The 26629-nt window shown below is 39.9% G+C and overlaps 3 protein-coding genes across 30 annotated transcripts in view; 2 read left to right on the plus strand and 1 right to left on the minus strand.

Moving 5' to 3' along the window:
- Window positions 1-5833, plus strand: part of NME1 (NME/NM23 nucleoside diphosphate kinase 1) — a 6864-nt gene extending 1031 nt beyond the window's left edge. Inside the window, exons 1-5 of one of the 2 annotated variants that reach the window (XM_039846396.1) lie at window positions 593-748; window positions 2009-2138; window positions 3671-3772; window positions 4923-5035; window positions 5525-5833. In XM_039846396.1, the coding sequence (XP_039702330.1) occupies window positions 2013-2138; window positions 3671-3772; window positions 4923-5035; window positions 5525-5642 (459 nt within the window). In that variant the 5' untranslated portion in view covers window positions 593-748; window positions 2009-2012 and the 3' untranslated portion in view covers window positions 5643-5833. Of the gene's footprint in view, window positions 1-592; window positions 749-2008; window positions 2139-3670; window positions 3773-4922; window positions 5036-5524 lie in introns of those variants that run through there. The other variant, XM_039846397.1, reaches the window with a different exon arrangement.
- A 4248-nt stretch (window positions 5834-10081) lies between these two features.
- LOC120588975 (nucleoside diphosphate kinase B) lies at window positions 10082-12653 on the plus strand. The gene is made up of 4 exons (XM_039846398.1): window positions 10082-10106; window positions 10675-10776; window positions 11539-11651; window positions 12398-12653. Exons 1-4 carry the CDS (start codon window positions 10098-10100, stop codon window positions 12513-12515), a joined length of 342 nt encoding a protein of 113 aa, XP_039702332.1. The 5' UTR covers window positions 10082-10097; the 3' UTR covers window positions 12516-12653.
- A 4864-nt stretch (window positions 12654-17517) lies between these two features.
- Window positions 17518-26629, minus strand: part of MBTD1 (mbt domain containing 1) — a 55130-nt gene continuing 46018 nt past the window's right edge. For 25 of the 27 annotated variants that reach the window (XM_039846390.1, XM_039846383.1, XM_039846370.1 and 22 more), the window contains 3 exons: window positions 26411-26488; window positions 22724-22915; window positions 17518-18322 (listed from right to left, as the gene is read on the minus strand). In XM_039846390.1, the coding sequence (XP_039702324.1) occupies window positions 18204-18322; window positions 22724-22915; window positions 26411-26488 (389 nt within the window). In that variant the 3' untranslated portion in view covers window positions 17518-18203. The remainder of the gene's footprint in view (window positions 18323-22723; window positions 22916-26410; window positions 26489-26629) is intronic. The other 2 variants (XM_039846392.1, XM_039846394.1) reach the window with 1 other exon arrangement.

Raw genomic sequence — 26629 nt, forward strand, 5'->3', positions numbered from 1 at the left:
ACTGCATTTTCTAGCACTCCATGCTCACTATAAAGCTAGGCCCTCAGATTATCACCAGACTTGCTCCCACACTTCCTGCACGTCTATTCTATTGTCACCTTCTCAGACAGTTTTTCTCAACCTTTTAAAATAGTTTACTCCTTCAACCTTTCCTCCTGACCTGCTTTTTTAACAGAACTTACATAATAAAATATACCTTCTTTTTCATCGTTTGCCCCCATTCCCAACGTCACCAGAAGCTCCAAGAGCTTTTACTGCTATACCCCCAGGCCGTGGAACAGTGCTTGGCACATAGTAGGTACTCAGTAAATAATTTATTTGCTCGACAGTCTGGAAAGAAATGAGTAAACAGAAAGCAAGAGAGCCGTGTCTATGTCTGGGTCAGGCGCTCGTTCAGATTTCACGTAAAGTGTGAGCGCCACCTCCTGGGAAGCCAATTTGCTCGAGGACGAAGGAAGTGAGTCACAGAATCTTAAAAAAAAAAAAAAAAAAAAAGGCTGAAACAGACATCTCACCAGGTGCCCATGGCGGGCTATTCTGGGAAGTTAAACATCAGAAAGTTGCTCCCTAGAATGCACCCGACTCACAGGAGGAAGTGTGGAAGAGTGGTGTTCTGCAAAATGGGCTCTCCGGGAGCCGAACTGGGCAGAAGGGTTCCGGGAGTGCGTGTGCCGGGAACCACGTGGGACAGGGCGAGTTTCCGGTGCCGGCGACAGCAGGCGGAGTAGAAGCTCAAGCTGCTGGAAGGGTGAGAAAGGCTCGGGGTCCTGAGAAGAAGAAGAGAGCAGTGGGGTCAGGAGAGCGGGGAGGTGTAGGGGTCATATGAGCTGCTCCCTGAGAGCTGGCAAGGGGGATGGAATCGCAGGGAAGAGCGGGGGAGTGCCTGTCGACAGGTGCAAACCTGTCAGCACACGTCCCACGCCACGTGGACTCGCCTTTGTCCGTAGCTGCCTTTCCCATCAGGCAGCGACAACAGGAGTTATGCCTTATTTGTTTCTGTTGAGTGCAGTACTGGGCACGGTGTTGGCGTTCAGTGTGTGCTTGCAGAATGAATGACGTGTGTCAGGGTGGTTGTGGAAGGACAGAAACGGGGACTATTTCTGGTTTTTTAGCCCCGTTTTCTCCTGGTAAATCCATGCTTGTCTCGAGCTTCCATCGGGAGTTCACCAGTCCTTGGATTTTGTCTCTTTTTCTTGGAAGATGATTGTCATTTAAGATATTTCCTTTGTTCTTATTGACTGTTAGGCCTTGTGGCTAGGTACCAGGGACAGAAACATCCCTGTATATAGGTTGCAGACCAGTAAGGAGAGACACACACAGACATAACATTCAAATATATTGTTAAAGTGCTATAACAGCATGATGGTCCATATCAGATATTACTAATGGTTCTAGTTCTCCCACAATCCATCATTTATTGGTTAGAGTATTCATTACACCTTATGATGTAGCATAAGTCACACAGGGTTGGGAAATTTGAATTTTGACTTTGATTCTGGTGCTCTAGATGTGTTTCCTCATTTGTAAAATGAAGGGGATTTTTAATAAAATAATCTCTTAAACTTCTTCCAGTTCTAATACCATGATGTGGCAGTAGGTCAAACTGTATTTCATAGTGCTTTGTATCATGTGTCACTTTCGCCAACTATCAGTATTGTTTTTTTTTTCCTCGTATCTTGGATAGTGAGAAAAGGCAGTGTCTTTTTTTTTTTTTTTTTTTTTTTTTATCCCTCACCTTGAATCTGCCACAGTGTTGAGTACACAGTAGATGCTTAATGGAAGCTTATTAAATCAAATGAGATAAAAAATATAGCCCCTGCTTTTGGACTCTTCCCCACTCTGGAAAGGTCATACATGAGGGGACTGAGGAGGAATTGGGTGTTTACTAGAGAGACTTGGAGTTGACATGGCAGATTTAAATCAGATTTATGGGAGTAATCCGCTTAAAGATAATAATGTAGGCAGGATATTCAGTGCTGTTTTTCATCCCCCACCTGTCTGTCCCCAGGACCATGGCCAACAGTGAGCGCACCTTCATTGCCATCAAGCCTGATGGGGTCCAGCGCCAGCTCGTGGGAGAGATCATCAAGCGTTTTGAACAGAAGGGATTCCGTCTTGTTGCTATGAAATTCATGCAGGTAAGTAGACTTCATTGTTCCTATTTCTATTTTGTTGTAAAAGGAAACATTGTAGGGTAGCCTCTCTATTTCTCCTCTCCTCTCCTTTTTAGACTTCTCCATGTAGGGTGAACACAAATGTTCTGAAACCTGGAAACTCTTTGGTGGCCTAGCATCATGTCTGAGTCTTGGAACAAACCAAGTTATTTGAGACTTTAGAAAATAGCCTCCTTTTTTACTTAGCAGAGTTCTATATTTACTGCAATACTGTGATTTCTTTTCTTTTTTCTATAGGTATATATTTAATATAATATATGTGATCATGGTTACAGATTGCAGTACTGTGATTTATGACTCAAAGGTCTGGGCATGTTTGAGCTCTGCTCTTGAGCTCCATGAGCAGATAATTTTAGAGAACTTTTTACCCCGCTTTGAAGAATGTTATTTTCAGCAAGGAAATCTTTCCATCATCATTTGCTACCCATTTAGTGTCTCACATGTATTAGACATCATTGGGGTGTGTGGAGGAAAACTGGTTTTGCTCTTGGAAAGGCCCATCCAAAACAGCAGAGAGCAGACACTTCTGCAAGATGCCTACAAAGCAATATTTCAAAAAATGCAAAGGATTGGCCAAGATCCCTTCTTCAAACAAACCTGGGAAATGAGAATTCAAATTTTCAAAGCAAATACATTAAGAGACCATCTTTTTTTCATATTAAAAGAGTCAACTTTGGACTCTCCTAGGGCATCTTACATTTAGTTTGATTTACAGTTTAGTTCCTATTTGATGTTTAGAAAAACTGCTGTAATGTGAAAGAGAGTAGACTGATGTTAATACTGAGGGGAGAGCACAATGGAATGATTGGAGCCAGGTGTTGGACAGGCAGTGCTTTCCAGAGAGTTTGCATATTATGTTAAGTTTGAAGGTAAAATGAAATGACAGTATTGTTGATGGGGCATTTACCATGTGCTGAGCACATGTGTTTTCTCATCTAGCCCTCATGACAACCCTGAGAGGTACTCGTTTTTATTCCTGTGGTTGTTAGTGATGAGGACCTGAGGCTTGGAGAGGTTAAGTCATGTGCTTGAAAGTACACAGAGATGCAGCTGGGATGATGTCAAGTTTTCCCTCTCCTCCCTTCTCCACATCAGATTCAAACAACCTTGGAGACTCATGACAGCCACCCCTCCTCCCACTCTTAACCAAGCCCATATCTTTGCTAGGAACCTCAGAGGAAAGGAGGGGTCAGGAAGGCCCAATTTAAAATCCCAGCTGCATCTCTGTCTAAGATGAGATGGCTGGATGTGATTCTGATGTTCTGTGGTTTTATTCTGATCGCTCAAGGCCAATCGGGGGAAAATTGGTACAAAGCTGAAGCACTTTTAGTCATGGTCACTGCTCCCCTCTGATAGTGACAGTGAATTGGGGGATAACAGAATCAGTGAGCTAAGAGCTGGGTGGTAACAACTGGATGGTAGAGAGGGAAATAACTAGATTACTGGCTCTTAGATAGTTTTGGGGGCCAATTCTCATTCTTTATCTTGTGGAATAGGCTTCTGAAGACCTTCTCAAGGAACACTACATTGACCTGAAGGACCGTCCATTCTTTGCCAGCCTGGTGAAATACATGCACTCAGGGCCAGTGGTTGCCATGGTGAGTATGTATGTGTGGGATGTTGATGTGAATGACTCACTTGAGAGTGAGGAGTGTTGTGAGTCCTGCTTCTGACGCCAGGTCCTCATTGATGCAGAGGAAATGAGTTGGGAGGTTTAGATAGTTAAGATATGAGTTAGCTCTCTGACCCACTAAGGCAAGATACATTTGCTTGCTGAACTGAAGACTCATAGCTGAGAGAGATCAGGAGGGGTCTGCCCGATTGTAAATTTCTGGAGGGCAGGACTTATCATAGTAATTCTCCATGTATGTATTGATTATCATTATTCTGGACACTGGGGATACAGTCATGAAAGAGACAAAATAGGTACCTGTTTTCATAACTTTCTTTCCCTATGCATTTTTTTTCTTTTTTAAAAAAATTTTTTTAAATTTATTTTAATTAGTTTTAAGTATATAGTACATTGGTTAGACATCTATATAGTTCATAAAACAGTCCCCCTGCAATTGCTCCCCTGACCCTCCACCTAGCCAACCTATTATCCCTACACATTTCGAAAGGGGGGGATGGGCAGATAACGAAGAACCCCCAACCCCCACAATATATGTATATATAAAACCAGGTAATGATTCGTGATATGCACAGAAATGAAGTAGGATGATGTGATGGCATGTGACCATTTTAGATTGGGTCAAGAAATGTAACTTTCAAGCTGAGCTCTGAATAAGGAGCCAGCCACACACAGTAAAGAGCATACTCAACCAAGAAAACCACATGTACAAAGGACCTGGGTTGCGGACTTTTTGAAGTACAGAAGAAAGGTTGGAGTGGCTGGTGGGTGAAAGAGAAGGTTAGATAAGTTCAGAGGCACAGGTGGGGGCCAGATCATGTAGAGTTGTGTTGGCCATTGACTTTATGAGTGCTGGGAAGCTATGGGAGGTTTTCCATGTGGCCTTTCAAAAAGACCAGCCACTCTGGCTGCTGTGTCAAGAATGGATTGTAGAAAGGCAAGAATTGGGGCAGGGAGACCAGTATTCCCAGTGCTGGAACAAGTAGATGCTCCATAAGTATTTGCTCAATGAATGAATATTTTCTTAAGGGGTTTTTTACTCTTTTTGATTTAATAGTTTCAGATTTTCTTCTGAGATTGGTTTTCTTCCTTGACCATATCTTGTTTTGTCCTTGGAGGTCTGGGAGGGGTTGAATGTTGTGAAGACAGGCCGAGTGATGCTTGGGGAGACCAATCCAGCAGACTCCAAACCTGGGACCATCCGAGGGGATTTTTGCATCCAAGTTGGCAGGTGGGAATTGGTGCTTTATACCCTTTTCCAAAATCTGACTTAGGTGCCCAAGAATTTGGGTTCCTGCGGCTGGGGATGGACATGATGGCATATGCAGATCAATTTTAAATTAGTTCATTATTTTTCTCTCTCTTAAGTTGATGTTGAGCTTTGTAGGCTCTCTGCCATTGGTTATCAATATCACTGTGGTTGTGCCTCTGTTGAGAGGGTAGAACCTGCTACTACACATTTTGCTGGACAGAGTCCTTCCCGAAGGCTCTTGCTGCTTGCATGAAGGAGGGCAGGATGTGGGGAGGGCATTCTTCATCCTGCATTAACTGCAATCATGGTCTTTTTTCTTTTGACATGAACTAATGACATGGAGCTTGGCTTTTCTGCTGCAGTGGCTGTAGGCTTCCCAGCCGTGGGAGTGGCGGGGGTGGAAGCGGGGCTTCTGGGCATTTTAACCCACCTGGTCTTGGTAATGTGGCCATCTCTTTGCCCATCCAGGAACATTATCCATGGCAGTGATTCCGTGGAGAGTGCAGAGAAGGAGATTGGCTTGTGGTTTCAGCCTGAAGAACTGGTAGAATACAAAAAGTGTGCTCAGAACTGGATCTACGAGTGACGTGAAGGTGGCCTACAGTGCTTTTCCTACTCCATTTTCTCTCCCTCCCACGGCAGGGGACCAGGCTGTAACAAATCTAGTTATTTCTGAGAATATCCTTATAATCTAGAGGGACACTCTTGGAATTGTGAGTGTTCCTTCTACAGTGTTATATACTATCATCAGAATAAAATGTATTATCCCAAGTAGGATTCATTAGGTTGGTTACTTTGTGTTGCTATATTGCTTTGTTTTCTTTTTTCTCCTTTTCTTTTTTCATGTACTCTGGCTAACCAGAGCTGACAGAGTATAAATTTTATATAAATTATTTATGTTGGCCTGAGAGATCGCGCTCACGCACACACACACACACACACACACACCCCCACAATCTTTGCCTGTCCCTCTTTCCTCCTGTGTCCCATCCACTCTTGGCTCTGAGCCAGCCACCTGGCATCTCCCAAGGATCTGCTCTGTTGTGCGGGGGAGGAGAAACTTTCCTCTACCCTCACGGTTCTTTTGGCTGATCTAATAATCAAATAGACATGAGACAGTTTAATAAGAGAAAATAACCAAGTTTAATTACATATGTATGGCAACTCCACATACATGAGACAGAGATCCCACATGCACAAGAGATTCAGAGACAGGGAAAACGGGTATATGTGACATTCTGAGCTAGAGATGAGGTAATGTACTTTGGTGCTTCGGAAGGTCATTGCAGGGAGAGTACATGTTCAGAAATTACTAGTTTGCCCTGCCATATAGATCGGTCAAAGGTCAAGAGAGGTTATCTCTGTATTAGGGACACAGCCCTTAATTCAAGTTCTAGGTAGTTAACAGAGGGGCATTAGTTTCTCTTGAGCCCGCAGCTAAAGTTGTGTTTAGCTTAAGACAATCCATATACCACAGAGGCACTGAACCCCAATAGTTAGCCAAGACTGTCCTGGGCACCGAGGATTCATTAGAAATAAAAGGTATCCTTCCTGCTCTTGAGAAGCTCTCGGGGACTGGGTGGATAGGGTGTGGGAGAAGTTTTAACTACCCCCAAACAAAAGCTAAGCAGATAGTGGGCTAGGATCCCTGGGATGGCCTCAGAAGAAACAGGAGAAATCTAAGTAGCTTTGTTAGAATATTGATTTGGTTGCTTTAACAGAGACAAGATGGAAATCTACTTTTATTTAAAAGTCTAAGCTGGAGATCTAAAGTACTGTTTACTTGAAGTTTTCTAAGAGGGTATGTCTTAAGTATTCTGACCTCACCCCTACCCCACCCCACACATAGGATATAAAATGGTAACTGAAGTGCTGGATATGTTGATTATTTTGATTGTGGTAATCATTTCATGATATATGTCAAAACATCCAGTCATATAACTTAACAAATTTTGTCAAATTATACCTCAAGAAAGCTGAAGAGGAAGGCCAAACAGGTAGGTCAGAAAAGCTAGTGATGGTGGTTAGGCTTGGATCCTGGAGGTTGTCCAGGAATTCAGTTCCTTGTAACCAATCCAAGATGGGTCACTACCCCTGTCTGCCTTCCCGCACGTTTGGAAAGGGAAGTGGGAGATTATCCTTTCCTTTTAAGGGTACAACCCTGACTTAACCACCTTCTCTTGCCCTTACATCTCAGTGGCCAGAACTTGGCCATGTGGCTGATCTAGCTGCAAAACAAACTGGAACATGTTATCTTTACTTGGGCAACCTTGTGCCCTGGTAAAACCCAGCTCTATGAGAAGGAAGAAAGAATAGAAACTGGGCACAACTACTGGTTTCACCACAAACTTTAACAGATTTTCTTTCTTGGTATTTACCCTGTTCACCTGGCTTTGGTAGAGGCAAGAGAGGGGAAGGAACTTCTCAGGAGTCAGAGGAGAGTTGGGATGGGGCTATCATGTTTTCCTCAAGGTTTATTGACGTATAATTGATAAAATTGTAAGATATTGAAAATGTATGTGATGATTTGATATATGCATACGTTGTGAAAGGATTCCTACCCATTGGGGTCAGCCTTTAGCGGGGAGCTGAGGAATAGATGCATTTGTGTTTCACACAAAGCCTGGTCTGTCTGTCATGCAGAGTGAGACAGAGCACCAGGACTTTCGAGGAGTGAGTATGTGTAAGTGAGGCAACAGGATTGTGCTCTCCCTGGTTAAAGGTGGTTGAAATGTCCAGTGAAATTCCAACTCTTTCCCACAGTTGACATTTGACAACTCTGAAAAGGAAGCCCAAATAAGTGTGTTACAGCTTGAGGCCCAAGAGAACACTGGGGGGCCCTGCTCTAGCATGAGGATGCTGGTTTAATGCTCTGCAACTAGAAGTTTGGAAAGCCAGCAAGGTGTAATAGAAGCTGGGATTGTCATCTAACAGTTATAGATTATCAGTACAGTGCCAGGACCACTAGGGTGATGACAGGATTGTGGTGGTCAGCTCACTGCCCTTAGGAGAAAGAGACAGAGGGGCTCTATTTCAGAGTATAAGCCCTGCTGGGTGGATGTCAGTGCTCAGAGGAGGGGCTGACTGCAGGGCAGCTGGGTACCACCAAAGGGTGGGGATTGTCCGCAAATAGATGATAAGCCTGATTTCTCTGAGAGAGTCGACTCTTATCCAGGATGTGTTTCAGCCTGAACTGGATAACCTGACCCCACAATGGTGCCCCCGCCTTCCCCCGCCCAGGGTGGGAACAGGGCAGCTCATTGGGGCTGGAAGGTGGGTGGGGTGGGGTGGGGTGGAGAACAAACAGGAGAAACAGCATACTATGGAAACATAGAATATCTTACCAAGGACTACAATATCATCCTCAAACGAGGGAGTCTTTAAAAGCATGAGACTGAAAGAAAAGATCAGATGATGATGTGGAACTTCTTTAGTGAAAGTTTCTAGAGAGAGAGACGGAACAGGTCCCATTGGGATACTGCCAGTTGGATGAAAGGGAGGTGGAAGGAAAGCTTGAACAAGGGAAACTCAAAGCGCAGAAACAGATGGGAGGAGAATGGAAAACCATTTCATCAGTGAGTAAGAGGATAAGGACTTAATGAGTGCATAGATGGGAGGAAAAGAAAGCTCAACTCTGGGTGGGTGGTGAAAGAAAACAGATAAGTAATAACCAGGTTAAGACCTCAAGACTAAATTACAAATGAAATTTATTAATGTGTGTGTGTATTAATAATGTGCACACCTTGCACCTAATGTAATGTATGATAAAGGGAAAGGAAAGAAAGAAAGAAAGAGAAAGGAAGGCAAGGAAGAGACAGACAGACAGACAGACAGACAGAGAGGCAGAGAGAGAGGCAGAGAGAGGGGCAGGCGAGGGAGGGAGAGGAGTTGGATTTGGCCGTGCATAGATTTATTTGTGGGACATTCAGGTGAAGGAATCACTTCCTGCTCTCGGAGCCCAAACTTGCCTCTTTTGCAAACCCGGGGCGTGGACCGAGGCCTCCGGCTGCGTCCGGCCTTGCGGGTTGGGCGGCGGGGCCCTCCGGGGTGTGGCCGCCGCGCGTCCCTCCTCCGCAAGCGACTCCAGGCTCCGGTGGTCGCTCCAGGTCTCAGCTCCAGTCCCGCAGCGCCGCCGCCGCCCTCCCGCCAGCTCCTCGGTAAAGCGACGGGGGCGCTTTCCCCTTCCCACCCCTCGGGTCCTCCCACCGCTGGCGTCGCATCGGGCGGGCCCCCAGCTGCAGGCGCCCCTCGACCCGGTAGAACCCTGCGCCGGGTCTGAGCGGGGGCCCTAGGATCTGCGCCCCTGGGGACCCTTGGCATGTCCCCTCCGTGGACCTTCGGGGACTGCGGAGGGGCCGCAGGCCCGGGCAGGGCGGCGGCGTCCGGGAAGACACGTGTCGCGGGGCGGCGGGGCGGCCGGGCGCGCGCGCTCACGTGGGCTCCAGGGTCCGGACCCGGCGCGGCCTGTGTCCGTGCGGCCGCAGGGCCATAACCGGACCGCTCGCCCGCAGAACCAAGGCCAACATGGAGCGCACTTTCATCGCCATCAAGCCGGACGGCGTGCAGCGCGGCCTGGTGGGCGACATCGTCAAACGCTTCGAGCAGAAGGGGTTCCGCCTCGTGGCCATGAAGTTCCTTACGGTTCGCGCCCCCCTTTCCCCCCACAGGAGCTCGGTCGCATGGGCTTTTCCGTCTCGGTTTGTCCGCGTCTCTTACGGTCGGATCCCTCCTTCGCTAATTTTGTCTCGTGCGGAAATTCCTTTGCACTGTGCCCTCTGCCCTCTGCCCTCCGACCCGCCGCTGACCCTTTCCCGAGCCCGGTAGCCCAGACGCCCTTGGGGAGGTTAAGCGGAGGTAACGTGACTCCTGCTCCGGACGGGTTTCTTTCCGTGGCTGCGAAGGACCGTGGCGGCAGCCTGCCTATCAGTCGCAGGAGGGCAGCAGGGAGTGAAGAAAGCCTGAGCCCAGGCCCAGGCCCAGGCCCCTGCCGCTGGCCCACGCGGGTCTACCTCCGCCCGGAAAGAAGGCTTGCAGCTCTGAGATGATTGAGGTTTTAGATGGGGTGTCCCTTCCTCTGCCCTTTTGTTGCAGGTTCCCTTTGCCGTAGGCCAGTAATTGTGTTTTCTACGTTAAATTTGGGGTACACAGATATGGACCTTAAGGGATAAATATCTAAGTATTGAATTTTCAACCAAGCTCATCAGTGAGGAGAATGTTCTCATTAACATTTAAAGTGTTTAAACGGGCATTGTGAAGGGCCAGAGGGGTCTGATATAACCTCCGTTTGCCATATTCTCTGCAATTGCAGCCAGCACTTAACTCCCTAAATTTAGATCCTCAAACCACCTACTTTAAGGATTAATTATAACATCTATAACGTCATTGACATGATGAGGGTGGCTTTTCATGGTCAGGGCAATCCTGCTAAAATGGGGTCATTTACTTGGTTTGGATGAGATTTTTTGTTTTATATTCACATTTTATGAATATGGGCTAAAATACTAAATTAGACTTTAGAGAACCTAGCTTGTTAATTTGGGAGGTTCTGAGAAGCGGATGGAACCATATTTGAGCCTTTCCAGTTTACTTCCTAATTGATACCTCCTTTCCTATGCCAGGCCTCTGAGGAACTCCTGAAGCAGCACTACATTGACCTGAAAGACCGCCCATTCTACCCAGGTCTGGTGAAATACATGAACTCAGGGCCTGTTGTGGCCATGGTAAGTGTTTGCGGGGGAGGAGGGGAAACCAAGGGAAATAGGGGCTGGCTGATATATAACTGGGCTTGCTCAATGCCTGCGTGTCCCTTTTTTAGATATCTTCCCCAGCAACTCCACATTCCTTGTTTACAAATGGAGCTTGCTGGAGTTATTTAGTTAACAGAGCAACTAAGAGCTTGGGAGGAAAAAGCAAGGGGAATCAGATCTTAGAAAAAGTTCTCTGTAATCTCATGCTAGAAACAAAGCTGTCTATTTATTGCTGTGGCATTAATATCCAATTGGGAGTGAAGAGACTAGAAGAAGAGGGTACAATAGGGAGGCACAGAAATTGAGAAAGTAGATCTACTTCCTGTTCACTGAGGATGACCTTTTTGTTCTCCCATGGAATACACTTTCTCCTTTCATGCCAGTCTTTGCCATCTCTTGCTTCAACAGTCTTCTGGATGCCCTTCCCTGTGTTCCTTTTCCAGTTTGATCACTTTTCTCTATCCTTTCATCACAATTTCCTCTCAGTATTTGTGGCTACATAAGGATTCTTCAGTATTGTTTATCTCAGCTAGCCTGGGAAGTCCCGAAGTTGGGTAGACTTTTTTTCTGTATCCTAGCAATAAACTCGGGATGGAGTATGGAGTATTTTATATAGGTCTCTACTATTTACTGGGGTTAGGAGATAATCATGTCACTGATTGGTCTGGTCGATGTGAGCTGTTCCTAATGGTCCTGATGGCAGATCTCATGCAGTTCTTTTTCCCTACTGTCAAGGTCTGGGAGGGACTGAATGTGGTGAAGACAGGTAGAATGATGCTTGGGGAGACCAATCCAGCAGATTCTAAGCCGGGTACCATTCGTGGGGACTTTTGCATTCAAGTTGGCAGGTAAGTCTTGTGGAGCACTTATAACTTTTCCTCAAAGCTATTTAAATGGGGTGTAAAACAAACATTTTTGGCATATTCCAATTTTAGAAAAATTTAAACTTTTAAATTAGGTGGTAATTCTTTGGATGAAAGTGTTCTTAAATAGCTACTTCTGTAGGCTACTTCAAATTTTAACCAAGATATTTGCACAAAGCAGCTGCACGTGGTGGTAGGTCCTTTGAAACAAAGCAGGAAGTGTAGAGTATGGGGAATGAAAGGGTTCTTAGCTTTGGATGTGCCCTTTGGGGTGCTGTATCCATGAGTCTGTCAATGTTTTGGTCCCCTCACCTATGCAAAATCTATACAAAAACTTTACAGTTATGAAATTCAGGTAAATAAGCCTAAATGTCTTGGTCAGGCTTGTAAGTGTATTAGTGTTGTAAGAAAATGCAGCAGAAAATGCTCTTGATAAAATGAATATATCACATCTAGATCAGGTTTTGATCTTGGTTGGTTTGACTGTTTTTCAGAATTTGAGAAGGAATGTGGCACGGCATTCTTGGGGTACAAGTACTGTTTTGAAGGGGGAAACTTAGAAAAATAATAAAGTTGAACCTATAGTTGTATTTAAGAGGAAATACTTTGGAGGTAGTCTCCTGCTTCTAGGCAATTCGGTTGAAAAGGTCTGCAGTGGCTATCCTTTGCTTTATCTATTAAACTGACTTTTGCGCTTTGAAATGTGCTAATTTGTAATCATTCTTTCTTAGGAACATCATTCACGGTAGTGATTCAGTGAAAAGTGCTGAGAGAGAAATCAGCCTATGGTTTAAGCCCGAAGAATTGGTTGACTACAAGTCTTGTGCTTTCAACTGGATCTATGAATAAGAGGTGGACAAAGCATCAGTCCATTTTGACCCCGCTTGGATGTGTCCCTGGACACAGCTCATTCCATTGACTTGGAAGCAGTAGGATCGATCTTTCTTTTCTAAAGCATATTTACCAATAAAGCCTTCGGAAACTGGGTGCAGCCTTCTGTGCTTACTTGATACCAAGCTGGAAGAAGTGATTTGGCTAGAGTAGCATTATCCAGAACTTATTACTCCTGCTTATTGTGGAAGAAGGCTCTGATGCTTCTCAGCACCTGGGTATACTTCAAGACTGTAGGTGGGAAAGTAGTGAGGCTGCAGAGGGCCCTGCGTGGCACTGGTAAGGAAACTAATAAATAAGGAAATAATGAACATAATCTGTCAACCTCTTTGGCTATAGAAATGTATATTTCTGTACAATTTGTTGAAAGATAGAGTGAAACAGACTAGTCATCCAGATTTACACTTTTATTGACTGCAAATTGGACAAGTTATATATGAGGAAATGAAGCCTAAAGACATCTAAAATAAGGATAATACTGCTGCAATGCAGGATTTAAAGAAATGTGTATAAAGCAGTTAACCTAGTACCTGGCCCACAGCGGGTACCCAAGTTATTCCACGCAACCCTGTTGGTTCTATCTTCTGTGGCATGAGTTATGCCTGTTTCCTGGGCCAGAAGCAGTGAGTAGTTACAAAATTCATATTCTCTGCTTTTAAGGTTAATTTGGCTGGATTGGTACAATTGTAAAATGATGCCAAAGAACACCTATCACCTGGAGTCTGGTTTAAAAACTGGAGATTATAGAAATATATGGGTTTATGAATAGCTGTTTTCTGTTAGGAAAGTGGTGAAAGCTAAATGCCACTTCCATGAGTCTCAGGATTACATTTTTAATGCATACTACTACACTACAAGACGATGATAAGGAATATACTGACAACTTGGTATAAATGCCAGGATTCTAGTTTCAAATCAATAACTGACGAAAAGTTTAACATTTTCTATATATTCGACAAGAACTTAATCCCATGTTTAGAGATGGTACATGCTTCTAGATACTGGCGTGGGCCTGGGGATTTGCATTTTAATGCATACTCCATGATCCTTATGCACACTGGCTATGGTACTTGAAGTAACAGCAGTAGTTAAGTGTGAGCTTACTCTGGGCCGGAGCTGTTCTGAGAACTTTGCATGTATGAATTGATTTAACCTTCACAACTCTTAGGAGGTTGGTACTAGTGTCCCCATTTTACAATTGAGGAAACTGAACCATGTTACATGACTAATAAGTGAAGGCATCAGGCTCCAAACTGAGCATGAGACTTCATGCTCTTGGCCACTATGCTTTACTGCCTTTATAGTTACTTAAGTGACATGAGAAAGTCCTGCACTTGGAAGGTTTAAGTGAAGTCAAATTTGGAGTGGTGAGAACTGAGAGGAAGGATTCGGACGTTAGGATTTCATAGAATTGAATGAGAAACAATAAGACCATGGTGAGATTTAAAGTACTGCCTCTAGAGGAAGGTTTTGGGTTTTGGACCTAGTCCTATGTACCAGCTAGGTGTGTAAAGTGGACAATTTATGCAGAACCTTTCATGCGTTTAATAAAGCTTTCATTTGAACACAGTAAGCACATCATTTAAAGTGCATCATTTTTTACATTATCTATTTGTTGTCAGTAGGCAAGCCCTAGTTTGGCCTGCTTGTGAGGCCTGGAATTTTTAACAGGCCAACAAGGATTACCCCCAGCCTCAGTAACAATCTGAAAAAAGGAAATAGTTTTCTCCCTATCTCAGGAAGCTGGATAAACAACACAGATAAAAAGTTACTTGTTTGGGGGAAACACTTGTTACTCTCAAAACAATATTCTGGGCATAAAGTACACTGGGAAACTAGCTTCTCAAGAGGCATGTAACGGTTTAAAGAATGTCTATTTCTAAAGGAGAGCCAATCTGTGATTCTAATTTATTAGGGCAACTGTTCAAGCCATTTAAGGTAGAAAACAGGGCAGAAATTGGGTTCTATTTTTGTTTCTCTTGGGATGCACTGTATTTTTCTAAAGTGAGATGAAATTAACTCCCGAAGAGGCCCAATACAAGTCATTACTTCCTTACGTCCATAAAATTCGGAGGCATCTTTGCATCCCGCTTAATTTAAACAGCACCAGCTGGCTCAGAAAATTTATTTACATCTATGAACTTTGCTGCTGAGGTTATTGGAGCTAAAATACAAGAAGTCCTCCAGCAAGCAAGCCAGCCCTGAAACACTATGTTCTAACTAATGTGATTTGAATCCCCCATAAGAGGTCCACACTCATCTCTGCTCCTGCTGTGGTTTTTGCCTTTTCCCTCAGCTGTCTGTGAAACCATGGCTCAAATGAAACCCATATTCATACATCCACCCATATTCTCTTCCCAAGTAATAAATTCTTACTCACGGGCTTGCATTATATTAGATTACCGGTTCTGTGAGAAAGAAACTGATCTTTCACAGGGCCGCTGACTTCTTATAGAAGGCACTTGTTATTCTGAATCAATAAGGAAATCCCTCAAAGACCAAAGAATATTAAAGAATTGCTCAAATACAACTTAACTTTAACATTTTATTTTGTGTAAAAAAAGGGCAAATTTAGTGAATTATTTTAATCTTGTACACAAAGTTATAATTTTAATGCTTTTCACATCCATGCTGAAAATTTGCAATTTGGTAAAAATGAAAGGAACATAAATTTCTCTGAACGAATTTTTCACGCCATTATATACACTTCCTGAGAAAGTTTCACATACTTTCTCAATGATCACAAGTTACCAAGAAAATAAAAGATTAAATTTGTACAGATATTGGTCTATATATCAAATACATACAGAAATGATGTAAAAACCTTATACAGTTTACTTTGTCCTCTGTCCTCAAAAGATTTGCCCAGGGACAGATGCTTTTCTTTTGTATAAATGACTGTGGCTTTATTTAAAATATGAAAATCAAAGAAAGAAACCCAGTTTAATCACAGTATTTTTAAAATCCCTTCCCAATAGTAAAGGATCATTACCAAATATATAGCACCATAATACAAATATTGATGGGAGAGGGTATTCACATCACGCAAAATTAATAATAATAAAAACAAACAAACACTGAAAACCCGTGTTAGTATCCGTAGAATAAGTTGATAACAGCTTTAGCTTTCCTCATACACAGCAAGGAAAGGGTTAAAGACTTTAACTACCAAAATCCCCAAATAATCCTAACAGGCAAAAAAAAAACAAAACAAAACAAAACAAAACAAAACAAAACAAAAAAAAGTACAAACCCAAGGTCAGCAGTACATTTTGAACCGTAAAGATAATGGGGCTATTGTGTTGTACAATTGGAGTTATGGCTAATATATCAATCTCCTCTGCGTTAACTTATTTTCTGTTCATTGGCAGTAGGAGTGCGAGTCTGAACTATGAAGAGGGCTTCAGAATGTGTTTAGACTGTAGGAAGTCCTTACCAACCTTTAACTGTTGGTCATGGGATCAAGACAAGAAACACTTCATGAATAGGTGGGAAATTCAAAAGTGCTCAGAACCTGGTTTTGCTCTAGAACTGGAAGCTTATTAAAACCTGGCTGCAAATGAGCATTTCACAGAACTAATTACCAGGCTCTAAATCAAATCCCTTCTGACTTATTCAGTTCCCCATAGAGCCCCTAAACCCCAGGTACTGGTAGAGCATGCTGTATGACTGGCTTCTTGCGCCCACATCATAGAATCGTTGTCCTGGGTTTAATTCACTAAGCCTGAGAATGAAGATTGTTGTAACTCTTGCTTTGGAAGTATTCTAGGCTTTAAGTTTATGGGAAGATCCTTAAAAGTTAAAGACTTGCGAAGTGTGAGGATGTCACATTTACAGTAGGTCCCTCTCAGTAATGTCGTTTAAGATAAATATCCAGTAATTTAACAGCTGAATTCACATATATTTGACACATGAGAATCAACTTGGCGTTGATATGATCTGCATTTATGCCCCTAAATAGTATTAAGAAATGTTGACATGCGATTCCACACATTCTTAGACTATAAAGTAACAAATTTTACTTCCAGTAGCAACTACAAAATCTTATGTTATTAACCCCTCTTGCATAGAATGAGGTAAACCTGTGCGTATTACCAATGCTATTATTCCCAAAAGTAGAGCAATATTTTAGAAAATAAATTGCTGGTTTTTAACGTTCTATGCATTTTAAAATTCAAACAAAAATCTTACCTATAATGGTCTCCTGGGGCTTTCCATTAACATTTTTTAAAGCATTTCATAGGCTGAAGGACTGTAGATTTTAATCATTTTGATTAATTTCTAATTAGCCCTACCTATATTCCAGAGGAGATGGTCAATATTACCACTCTGAAGAGGCCAGGCTAAGACCCAGAAGCACTTCTAGAACAGATGCAATAATTCCTGAGAGTTTAGTTTATGAACCTCACTGGTAAACGCTAGAGCTCTCTCATTCAGTCACAACTCAGAAAGTTAGAAAATGCAGAGAGCAAACCTTTCACCAATTTACTCTTAGATCCTTTTTTTGAAAGGAAGCCATTTGAATTTTAAAATAGGGAATGTTCACAATGGTCCAAATCACTTATTATTGTTAAAATTAATTCTGAATACAAATAAAGACAATTCATACTATATATATGGAATTTTAAGAAAATTAAATTCTCTTTCAAATTAGTTTTCTAACAAATCCAGGATAGTTAAAAGCAGAGCTGGAATGATTTTGAAATCTAAACTTATTTTGGCTTTAAACAACTTTGAATCTGGTAATTCAGAACATCTGTTTTGGGGTGTGGTTATACCAAGTATTATCTCACAGACGGAGGAAAGTGGCAGAGAACTGATCAGAATCCCTTTTGGGGGGTATTTTTTAGTTAAGAAAAATGAAATAAACTTAAGACAATATTGCATTTTCCCCAACCCCTCAACATGTAGACTGACATCTTGTATATCTTGTCAACCATTCCAGTTTAACACTTTAGTGTTAGGATAATTTAAATCATTTTTTAATTAAAGGAGAACATATAAAAGTATCGAGAGTTCTTCCAGTTTCATATAGAACTCTAAATAAATTTTCACAGAATGAAAAACATTTCTGTACAAACATTTAAAATGGGCTGCAATAAAATGCCAACAAGCAGAATTGATTCCCCCTTCCATGATCTATGTGGTGATGAACCCTCCTCCACGAGGGGGTTAAGTTGCATATTTCTGCAGCAAGGAAGCTGGAGATGTGACTGGTCTAACTTCTAAAATCCCAAAATCTCCCAACAAGTACCAAAAAGGTTCATTTGTAATGACAGTTCACTTGCATTTACAACTATATCCTCCTTAAATCATTTCCTTCAATCCTGCTACCTAAACTTTAAATCTTACCAAAAAAGTTAGAATTTCAGTTCTTGTTAACAATGCACATAAATCCAAACGTGGAAAATATTACAAAATTCTTTCAAAAGCTTCAAATACAACACAAAAATTGTCCATCTTTATAAATTGAAAAATTTCCCCCCACGACTAAAATAGTTTCCCCACCCACCTGAAAAATCTGGAACTGAAATTTTCTATGTTTAGCAAAATGTCCCAGTACAATAGCCCCGCTGTACAGCTGGATTGATTACAAATCAGTCCTGTGTAAAAGTCTTCCCCTCCCACCCTCAGTTCTGAGCCACCTCAGGGCTCTTGTTTAATGTAGAAGTTGGCAGAGCCATTGCTTTCCTGATCAGATGCTCCTTGGAGGAAATTATAATCCTCTCCATCTATTAATTCTTCCTTCAGCTGCAATGTAGTCACTGCATGAAAGAGAGAAATGTAAGAGATGTTATGAAGCCTTTCTGGAATACTCATATTGCTTTTAATCTTTATGTTCGATCAGATTTACGGTTAATAGGACTTCTTCTTTTCTTCAAAAACTCTTAAAATTAACCCCCTGAAGTATAGCATTTAAGAAATTTTAATTTTCAAAGAATATTTGTAGTTAAGTTCCAAAAAAGAACAATATGGCATATTAGACACTGCAAAATGGACATCTTCAACAAAATATTCCAAGGTAATAGTAATCACTAATTCTTATGATTAAGTATTCGCTTTTATGTCTACACAAACGATGTATTTCTTGCATGGTTCTTAAATATAATATTTAATAAATGCGATAACTAAGACTTTAAGATCTTATTATCTCCAAGGAGTACACCTTTATTGAAGGCTCCCCACAGAAGAAAACAGATAAATCTGACATTATTAAATGCTAAATTAGAAATACAATACAAATTATATAATTTACATATTTATAAAATAAATCTGATATTAGATAAACACCTACATTAAAATTAAAATCATCTGAGGTAAAACTAAAAATTTCCTGACATCAGCAATGAGAAAATCACTGGCACAAAACGGTTAACATAACCAATGGGATCACTTAACAGTTCTTATCTGACGACTGGCTTTTTAATGAAAACAAACCAACAGTATAGGCAGTCTTCAATTTACAAACAGGTTATGTTCTAATTGGTCTTTATTTTTACGGAAAAATAAATAATTATTTTTATTTTTCATTTACCAGTATTTTCAGTGGGGTTTACATTTCTGAATAGCCACTCAAGTCATGCTAGTGAGAATTCCTAGTGACAGCAGAGTGCTTTTTAATACCTGGTCTGGATGGTACAGGATGAAGACAAAGGAATTTTTTCTTTGCTGGGTCCAGCACTGGTCTTAGGCAAAAATTTTAGGTTGCTTAATTATGAGATTTTCCTAACTCTTTATTAACCCCTCTTAAATTACTGTCCCTCAACACAATTACCCAGTAACGTCAGATCTCCCTAAATCCTTTCCCCGTGGCTTACTCCCTACTTTCTAAAGAACTCCCTTTTGAAAATTACTTCTCTATCTTTTTAATGAAGGTATCTCAGTTAGGTGTTAAAAACTAGTCTTAATAACTAACCTCTGAGATGTGTTCAGGTTTCTTAAAGAGTTATTGTTTAATCAAAACTGAGTTGGTAGCTTCAAATAATTTAAAGATCAGGTGATGTTTTATGTTAACATACTCACTGGAGTCTAAGCCCACGGTGAGCAGTGCTAACTTTCGCTTCTTCAGCACAGAGATCTGCTAAATCAGAGGTCACAAACTGTGCTTCCCCCACTTCGCCTGTGCCCCATGGTTCTTTGAAATTTGACTGAAAATTTTGAAACAAAGAGATTTCACATAAAACCCTGAAAAGTAGGGAGACCTAGCAACATGAGGCTAGCATTCTTGAAGGGCTATGATCAGTGGAAACTGATTGGCTGTTATCTGCTTCATGTGTGACAGCTTAATGCTTGCCACACATACATGTGTACAAAGTGTGATGCACTGAGATAATCAACTTGCTCCTGCGGGCAAATGGCTCCAACTAAAAAGTAAACATTTTTTGTTTCTTCCACGATGGATCTTCTCATTACAATGGAGTGAGGGGATGAACGTATATGGAAAGTAAATTGGGAACTGCTTTTATGGAAAAAAATGTTAATTTATGAAAGGAATCAGAGTATTCAGATGAGTAGTAAGCCAATTAAGTTTTCATAAAGCAATAACTCGACAGTGTCACCATGTAGAACAATATTAAAATAGCTACACTTTTAAAGTGAAATAGTGCACTCACAGAAAAATAATTCATGTCCTGATTTTAGTTACAAAATTACTAACTAAAAGACTGACATCTTATTTAATAATTAAAGAATAATCTTATCAGAGAAGCTAATTTATTTTACTTAACTTTGCTACTTGTTTTGATATGACATTAAAAAAACAGCCCAAAGACAGAAAAGCGAATACACTATAATAACAGCAAATAAACACCAGACTGTTGAAAAGTAAAACGAACAAGACTGTGCGGTTCTTTCTTTAAAAAATTACTTAGTACAATAAAAATGCTTTTATGAAGAATCTCAAGTATATAATAGTTATCCTTCAAATCTAACCAACATGCATTAATTGTTAAGGACATTTGAATAATACCACGAAAATAAACACATCAAAAACAAAACAAAACAAAACAAAACACAAGTTTCATTAAAGGTGCAGTACCCACAATAAAAGGTTGATTAAAATAATCTTATTATATGATGATCAGATGGCTAAATGAATGAAAAAAGAATTACTGTGCTACAAGACCAAACATGTTCCATTCAAACAGATGTATTTTTTTTAATGTAAGAAAGATTAAGTTGAAATTCTAAAGCACATCCTGAAACTATCTGCATTTACCATTAACAACAAATTTCTGGGTTACACTTCTACTCATGTTAAAATATAGAAATGATGTGCTTAAAAAAAAGCAACTCAAGATAATGGTGAAACATTCACTCAGATGTGGAATGTTTTAATGCAAAGTTTCACTGTTTTCATGGAACCTAAAGTAAAGCCTGTCTGGTATCTTCACATTAATCATTTCTCCTCTCCGGGCCTTATTCTCAATGAAGGACAGATGAAATAAAATAGATCTTGTGGCTAAATTTCACTTTCTATGAATGCATTTTCTTAGCTGTTTTTAAAAGGAAGTCACTTTGTTGACTCTAATCACTAACATTTCAGGAGATTAATGGAAATCACATTTTCCTAGCAAGAAGTCTCTCAATAGCTAATCAAAGCTGTAGCTTTTAGATAGTTAAGATAGCAACATATAGTCCCTACAGAGTTTAACCAGGGTAAAATCACACCAGTCTCACGGATGTGCCCCCCAGCTCAGAAGACACTAAAGACACTGGAGGATGAAGGAAGTCAACAGAGGCCTGTTGCTTCCATCCTGTGTGCCTACTCTAAGTTCTTGGGTTTTGCCAATCCTAGAAGTTCTATTTTATGGGAATCAATAAGCTCTCACAAAAACGTGACACATGCCTTCAAAATCAGTCTAATGCTTAAAGAAAATATATCTAAAATCCAATAAAAATTCAAAGATATTCAGAGCTCATTAATAGCTACAGTTACTTAGGTTAAAGAAGACTATTTCATAAATAACAAGTACAAAAAGAAAAAAGTTAGAAATAAAGAAGAAAAGAAATTGAAATGTTCTTTAGATAGACTCTGAAAGTTTTCCATTAAGGAGCAGAAACTTGGATTTGAAGTCCTAATCTATTTTTCATACGAAAGAGGTACAGTAATTTGTTTTAGATATAAGGATATTAAGGAAACAGTTTGGGAATGATCAAATGACCTATTATACTATTAGTGGGGCAAAAGCTAAAGAATACATCTTAAAATGGAAAAAAAAAAAGGCTGATATTTTTGAGATGCAAAAATATTACCAAACCAATTAGCAGAGGAATAAGAAAAGAGAGTTAGGTATTAAGTCCCACCTGGGTTTTCAATGTATAAAGGCATTTTAAAGAATGCTGGTTAGATAAAACAATTTGGTTTAAAAGCAATAGTTAGGATATGGCAGAATATATGCCAAGGCCGATACTACTCTGGCTTTCAAGCTATCTGATCTGTACTCACATCTAAAGTTCATTGCACGCATGGGAAGCCATTCTGATATGTTTGTTCTTAACAATTACAAAAGGCAAAACTTCTGCAGTCTTCCTTACAATCTACCAGCTTGGCCTAACCAATTAAATTCAAGTTAAATGTAATTTACTTAATCACTATAAATATACAAAAGTGAGGTTATGGAAATTAATTTTACTCAAATTCAACACCAAAACTATTGGATTTCCAAGTCCACATTATTCAACTGAGGATTGTGGTAAAGGTTACTATGAGAACTACTCAACACAAAACACATTCTGTCTAATGAATGAGACGCTATGGAATGCTATGAACGAAGCCTCGTCTTTGGATCTGATTAATCAGATCAATTCCTAATAGTGTATTTCTACCCCGAGTCAAGTCGCACAGAATTCTGCAATGTAAACGTTCAACCATTTTAACGAAACCATGAAATAGTCCAAGTTGTCTCACAATTCCATAAACTGAAATTATAGCTTTACCCTAATTTGAAGCTCAGAAGTGGTTTAGAACGAAATAAAAATCCTTTCCTGATGATTCATTTTAGTGAAGTGACTACCAAGGACTAGTGAAAATGAATTTTTTGGTTGAAAGAAAAAGAAAAATTTAATGAGTCAGCATCTGTCATGCCAGACCATGCTTTGTCTCCCACCACCCTCCCCAGACTTTTACCCTCTGTAGTACCTGAGGTGCTGATGTGACTAATTACCTGTTTTGAGGCTGGGACTGAACTCTTGGCTAGTGCTGGGAGGTGGGAAGGCCTCCAGGGCTGTCTGTGCTGGAAGAGTTCGATATGGAGGAGGAGTTAACTCTTCATCACCAGAGAAGCTCCTCCGCACCCCACCTGTCAGGGGCAGGCTCGACAAACTGACAGGCTTCTTCCCCACTGGCATCTTCCTCTCTAAATATCAAGTCAAACTAAAGTAAGCTTTTACTTACATGCGTGGCAAGAAAAGTGCATTATATAACTAGGAAAGGTTGTGTTGCATAGGATACTCTGAAAAGAGAACCAACTATGCAAGGTTTGTAGTTCTGAAAACAAGGACTCTGTGTGTGTGTGTATGTGTGTGTGTGTGTGTGTATTGTGTGTGGTCATGCATTGTGTGTTGAGGGGGGAGATTTTTTCTAGTCTCTGAGAGTCTAGTAATTCTGGTTCCTCTCAAACTTAAAACAAGACAAAGCAAATGAATTATAGAGAGCATTTTTAGTATGGAGAATGGCTGGCTAATTTCCTTCGAGAAATTTTTAGCTTGAGGGGGTCTGAAAATCCAGTGGAGGAGAGGAGGGTTTTAAAGTCCTACTAGTAGGGTAGCATTTCATTGCCCGTTTAAGTCCAAACACTGGCCTTCAGGGAAAAATCAAACAGTTTTTAACATATCATCTGGGTGGCAGGATTTTACTGATATGAAACGTGCTCCCATAACTTTTGCTTTACAGTCCATTATTTAAGAAAATACTTATAATTCTTATTCTGAAAAACATTTTTAAAATTTTAAAATTTAAAGCTTGTTGCGTGTGAGTTTTTAAGCAACATAATTGCTTTTGAAACATCCACTGGTTATAGTCTCATAAGCAAACATAAGCCTTCGAAGACTTAAGCAATGCTTTCACCACCAACCAAGACAAGATACTCTAAACTTTGCAAATATTGAACAACCAAGTGTAGTGCATCAAGTTGAAAGCGAAGGATACTTTACATTATCTTTGTGACTATAAATTATGTGTTTTCTTCCAGAGTATACAAATGACCCAGGCAAGGGCAATCAGAAATTATGCTTTACAAAATCAGGATTGAAAGATCTAAGCCAGACAGTATTCCTATGGAAAACGATCTGGAAACTAAGTTACAAGTGAGTACACATTCAACTCTCAACTGCCAAACCTAAATCACATGCAGAATCATTTAGACTTTTTCTAATGTACTACATGCTTAGATTAATAATGCAAAGAGAATCTCAAACTCTCTACTACCTATAATAGCCCCTGATGATGGTACAGAAATTAGTGTTTGTTTTTGGGATCTAGAATAACTAAACGTGAGAAAAAAAGGCTTTCCTGACTGGACAGATACATGCACACATGGTCTATATGATCCTCTAGGCAGAACATTACTTATTTTTCCAAAGCACTAGTTAATAGTTATCCCTTTAGAACATACACACAGCTCATTATATGACAAGCTAGAATAATGAAGCCAATTAACTTGTCTATTTCTGTTAAAAAAAAAAAAAAAAGCATTACTCAGGAACATACTGCTGAATGATTTTAGGTACAGGAAACCAAAGAGCTAGAAGATGAAACAACAGAGTCAGAATATAATGATCTGTAGCGAACTTTAAACAGATAAAAGGTTCAGCAGCCTATCTGCTATAAATCTGCATGCAATGGATGACTTAGGTTTCTGGACATCAAATTCTTCCTGATTTGGGTAAGTAGTTTTGTGGGAAAAATTTCTAATAAATGATTTCCTGAGTAAAAAAATAAGTAAAAGGGCTTTGGACCTAACCTTATATACAATGAAGATTGCTTCTGTTTTATTCATATAGAACTACAATTCCTTATCCTCAACTCCAAAATTCAAAAGTTTTTTTTTTTGTAAAACTTGAGTAACAAAACCAGACCTCACTTGGTGATACTATTTATAATCTTTATTTGGCCCATTTAGTGTAAATGTTTATATTAATTTTGCTTCATAAAATGCTCCAGAGTCTGCACGGAGTAAAATATATGCTACGTACACTGTATTTTTCTAAAATCCCCAACAATCTGAATTCTGAAACGCATCTGGCCCCAAAGGTTTTACTAATAAGAGACTGTGCATCCTGTTATTTTCCTTTCCATGTTCAAAGGACAATTTAAAGGCGTTAGAGATGCCATAGTATTAAGAGCTATTAAAATGTTACAGTTAACACACTACATTTATAGCTAATTTCATTTTTTTCCAGCTAATCCAGAAATTTAATGTTAAATGTCACTAAAAACTGAGATACTGATATTACCACTTCATTAATTTCATATTTCTTCCCATGCCTCTAAGCCCATTAATGCAAAATCATTAAACCCCATAGCTAGAAACAAACCCTGCAAGTCACACTGAGGGAGGCATGTGAACTGCGTATACAGTGGTCAGAAATTACTTCCAAAACGTATACATCATATAGCCACCGAGTAATAAAAAAACGTTCTTAATTCAACATCTTGGAAAGGAAATTCTGAAATCCTAGTCTTGTCCATCAGAAAGGAAAAAGATAGGCTAAAACAGCCTGTGCTGTTCAACCTTCCAGAAAGCTTAGTGATTACATTTACCATGATTAGTCCACTGACAAAGTTTCCAGGTGAATTCTTCTTAATCATTTCCAGATAAAGGGGAAATCAGTTTGGTATGCCTAGTCTGGCAATGCTCCCTAAAGTTCTTTCAGATAAATATCAAACGTGGCAAGCAGGTAGTGGGCAAAATCATTCTAGGCCTATGGGAAGCTTATGTCTGTAATATAAAAGAGAGGATGAGAAATAGGTCTGAAGCTTATCACTATTGTGAGGCTGACCTGGGTTTCATGCTGGGAGGAAACTAAAGCACCACTGCAGTGGCTGGCAGATTTTTAAAAATTCCCCCACAGAAAAAATTATAAAGAAACAATTATAATCGAAAAAGGAAGGAAGGATGTATTTGATTTTTCATGCTGCTTGTCTCTTCATCATTAAAGAGACATATGGCAAGTAGCTGAAAAAAATCTGTTTTAGTTTTAATTCTCAAATGTACTTTTTACTTTTAAGAATATCTTCACATGAAAAGAATCTCAGAATAAAATAGTCCATGACAAGCTTCAAAGAAAGATTCTGTGGTTTTCTATGGTGAGGAAAAAGATTTTAAAAGAATCAAATAGAGCTATCAATATATTTTATATTATTTTGACTATGAATGTTAATAATCATTTATTATAATGTAAAATATAATATATAAAACATATTTAGAAAAACTTACTTAAGCCTGACCTTGTTAGCCATCAACTTAATTTCTTTTAAATATCATTCTAGAAATTTTTGGTTTTTAAGAAGGATGGGTTTATTAAGCTCCAAGTCTATTTTAAGCATCAAGCATTTGCTTTTTAAATAAAAAAATTTTCAGTAGGTTTACATATTATTCTAAGAATCACTTGTAGGCTCTATTCTTTACCATGCATGTTTTAAATATGGTAATCATTTTTTCTGTCAATTACAATACATGTTTCTCATTATTGAAAATGTTTGCCTTTTATGGCATACTGCACCTTTAAGCATAATACACAATGCACAGTCAGCAGCTCTCACAAGGGCTATCATTTTCTGTGCAAGAATACTATAATCTCAATTGGTTAACAATTTAGGAAATGTATATAAACACCATGTGGTGACCCACTTTTCTTATGTCCTTTGTATTGCTGGGACTTAGCTTTTTTCTTCTGTTTTGATGAACCTGACTGGCTTTCTCTTGATGCTGTAAAATAAAAGGGAAAATTGGTACCAGATAACTGTTTACAACTACATATACATCTCAGATGAACTATCTTTACCAAGACCATTATGCTTACAAAAGTACATAATGCTTTGGAAATAAGGGCACTTGTTTTGGTAAAAC

Source organism: Pteropus medius, unplaced genomic scaffold (assembly GCF_902729225.1).
Source record: "Pteropus medius unplaced genomic scaffold, Ma_sr-lr_union100, whole genome shotgun sequence".
Classification (NCBI taxonomy): Eukaryota; Metazoa; Chordata; class Mammalia; order Chiroptera; family Pteropodidae; genus Pteropus; species Pteropus medius.

What these genes read in the sequence shown, in the direction of transcription:
- LOC120588975 (XM_039846398.1), top strand. An exon ending in CAGGGCCTGTTGTGGCCATG is followed by an intron (nt 10,777 to 11,538) that starts GTAAGTGTTTGC and finishes CCTACTGTCAAG; the next exon opens with GTCTGGGAGGGACTGAATGT. An exon ending in TTTTGCATTCAAGTTGGCAG is followed by an intron (nt 11,652 to 12,397) that starts GTAAGTCTTGTG and finishes ATTCTTTCTTAG; the next exon opens with GAACATCATTCACGGTAGTG.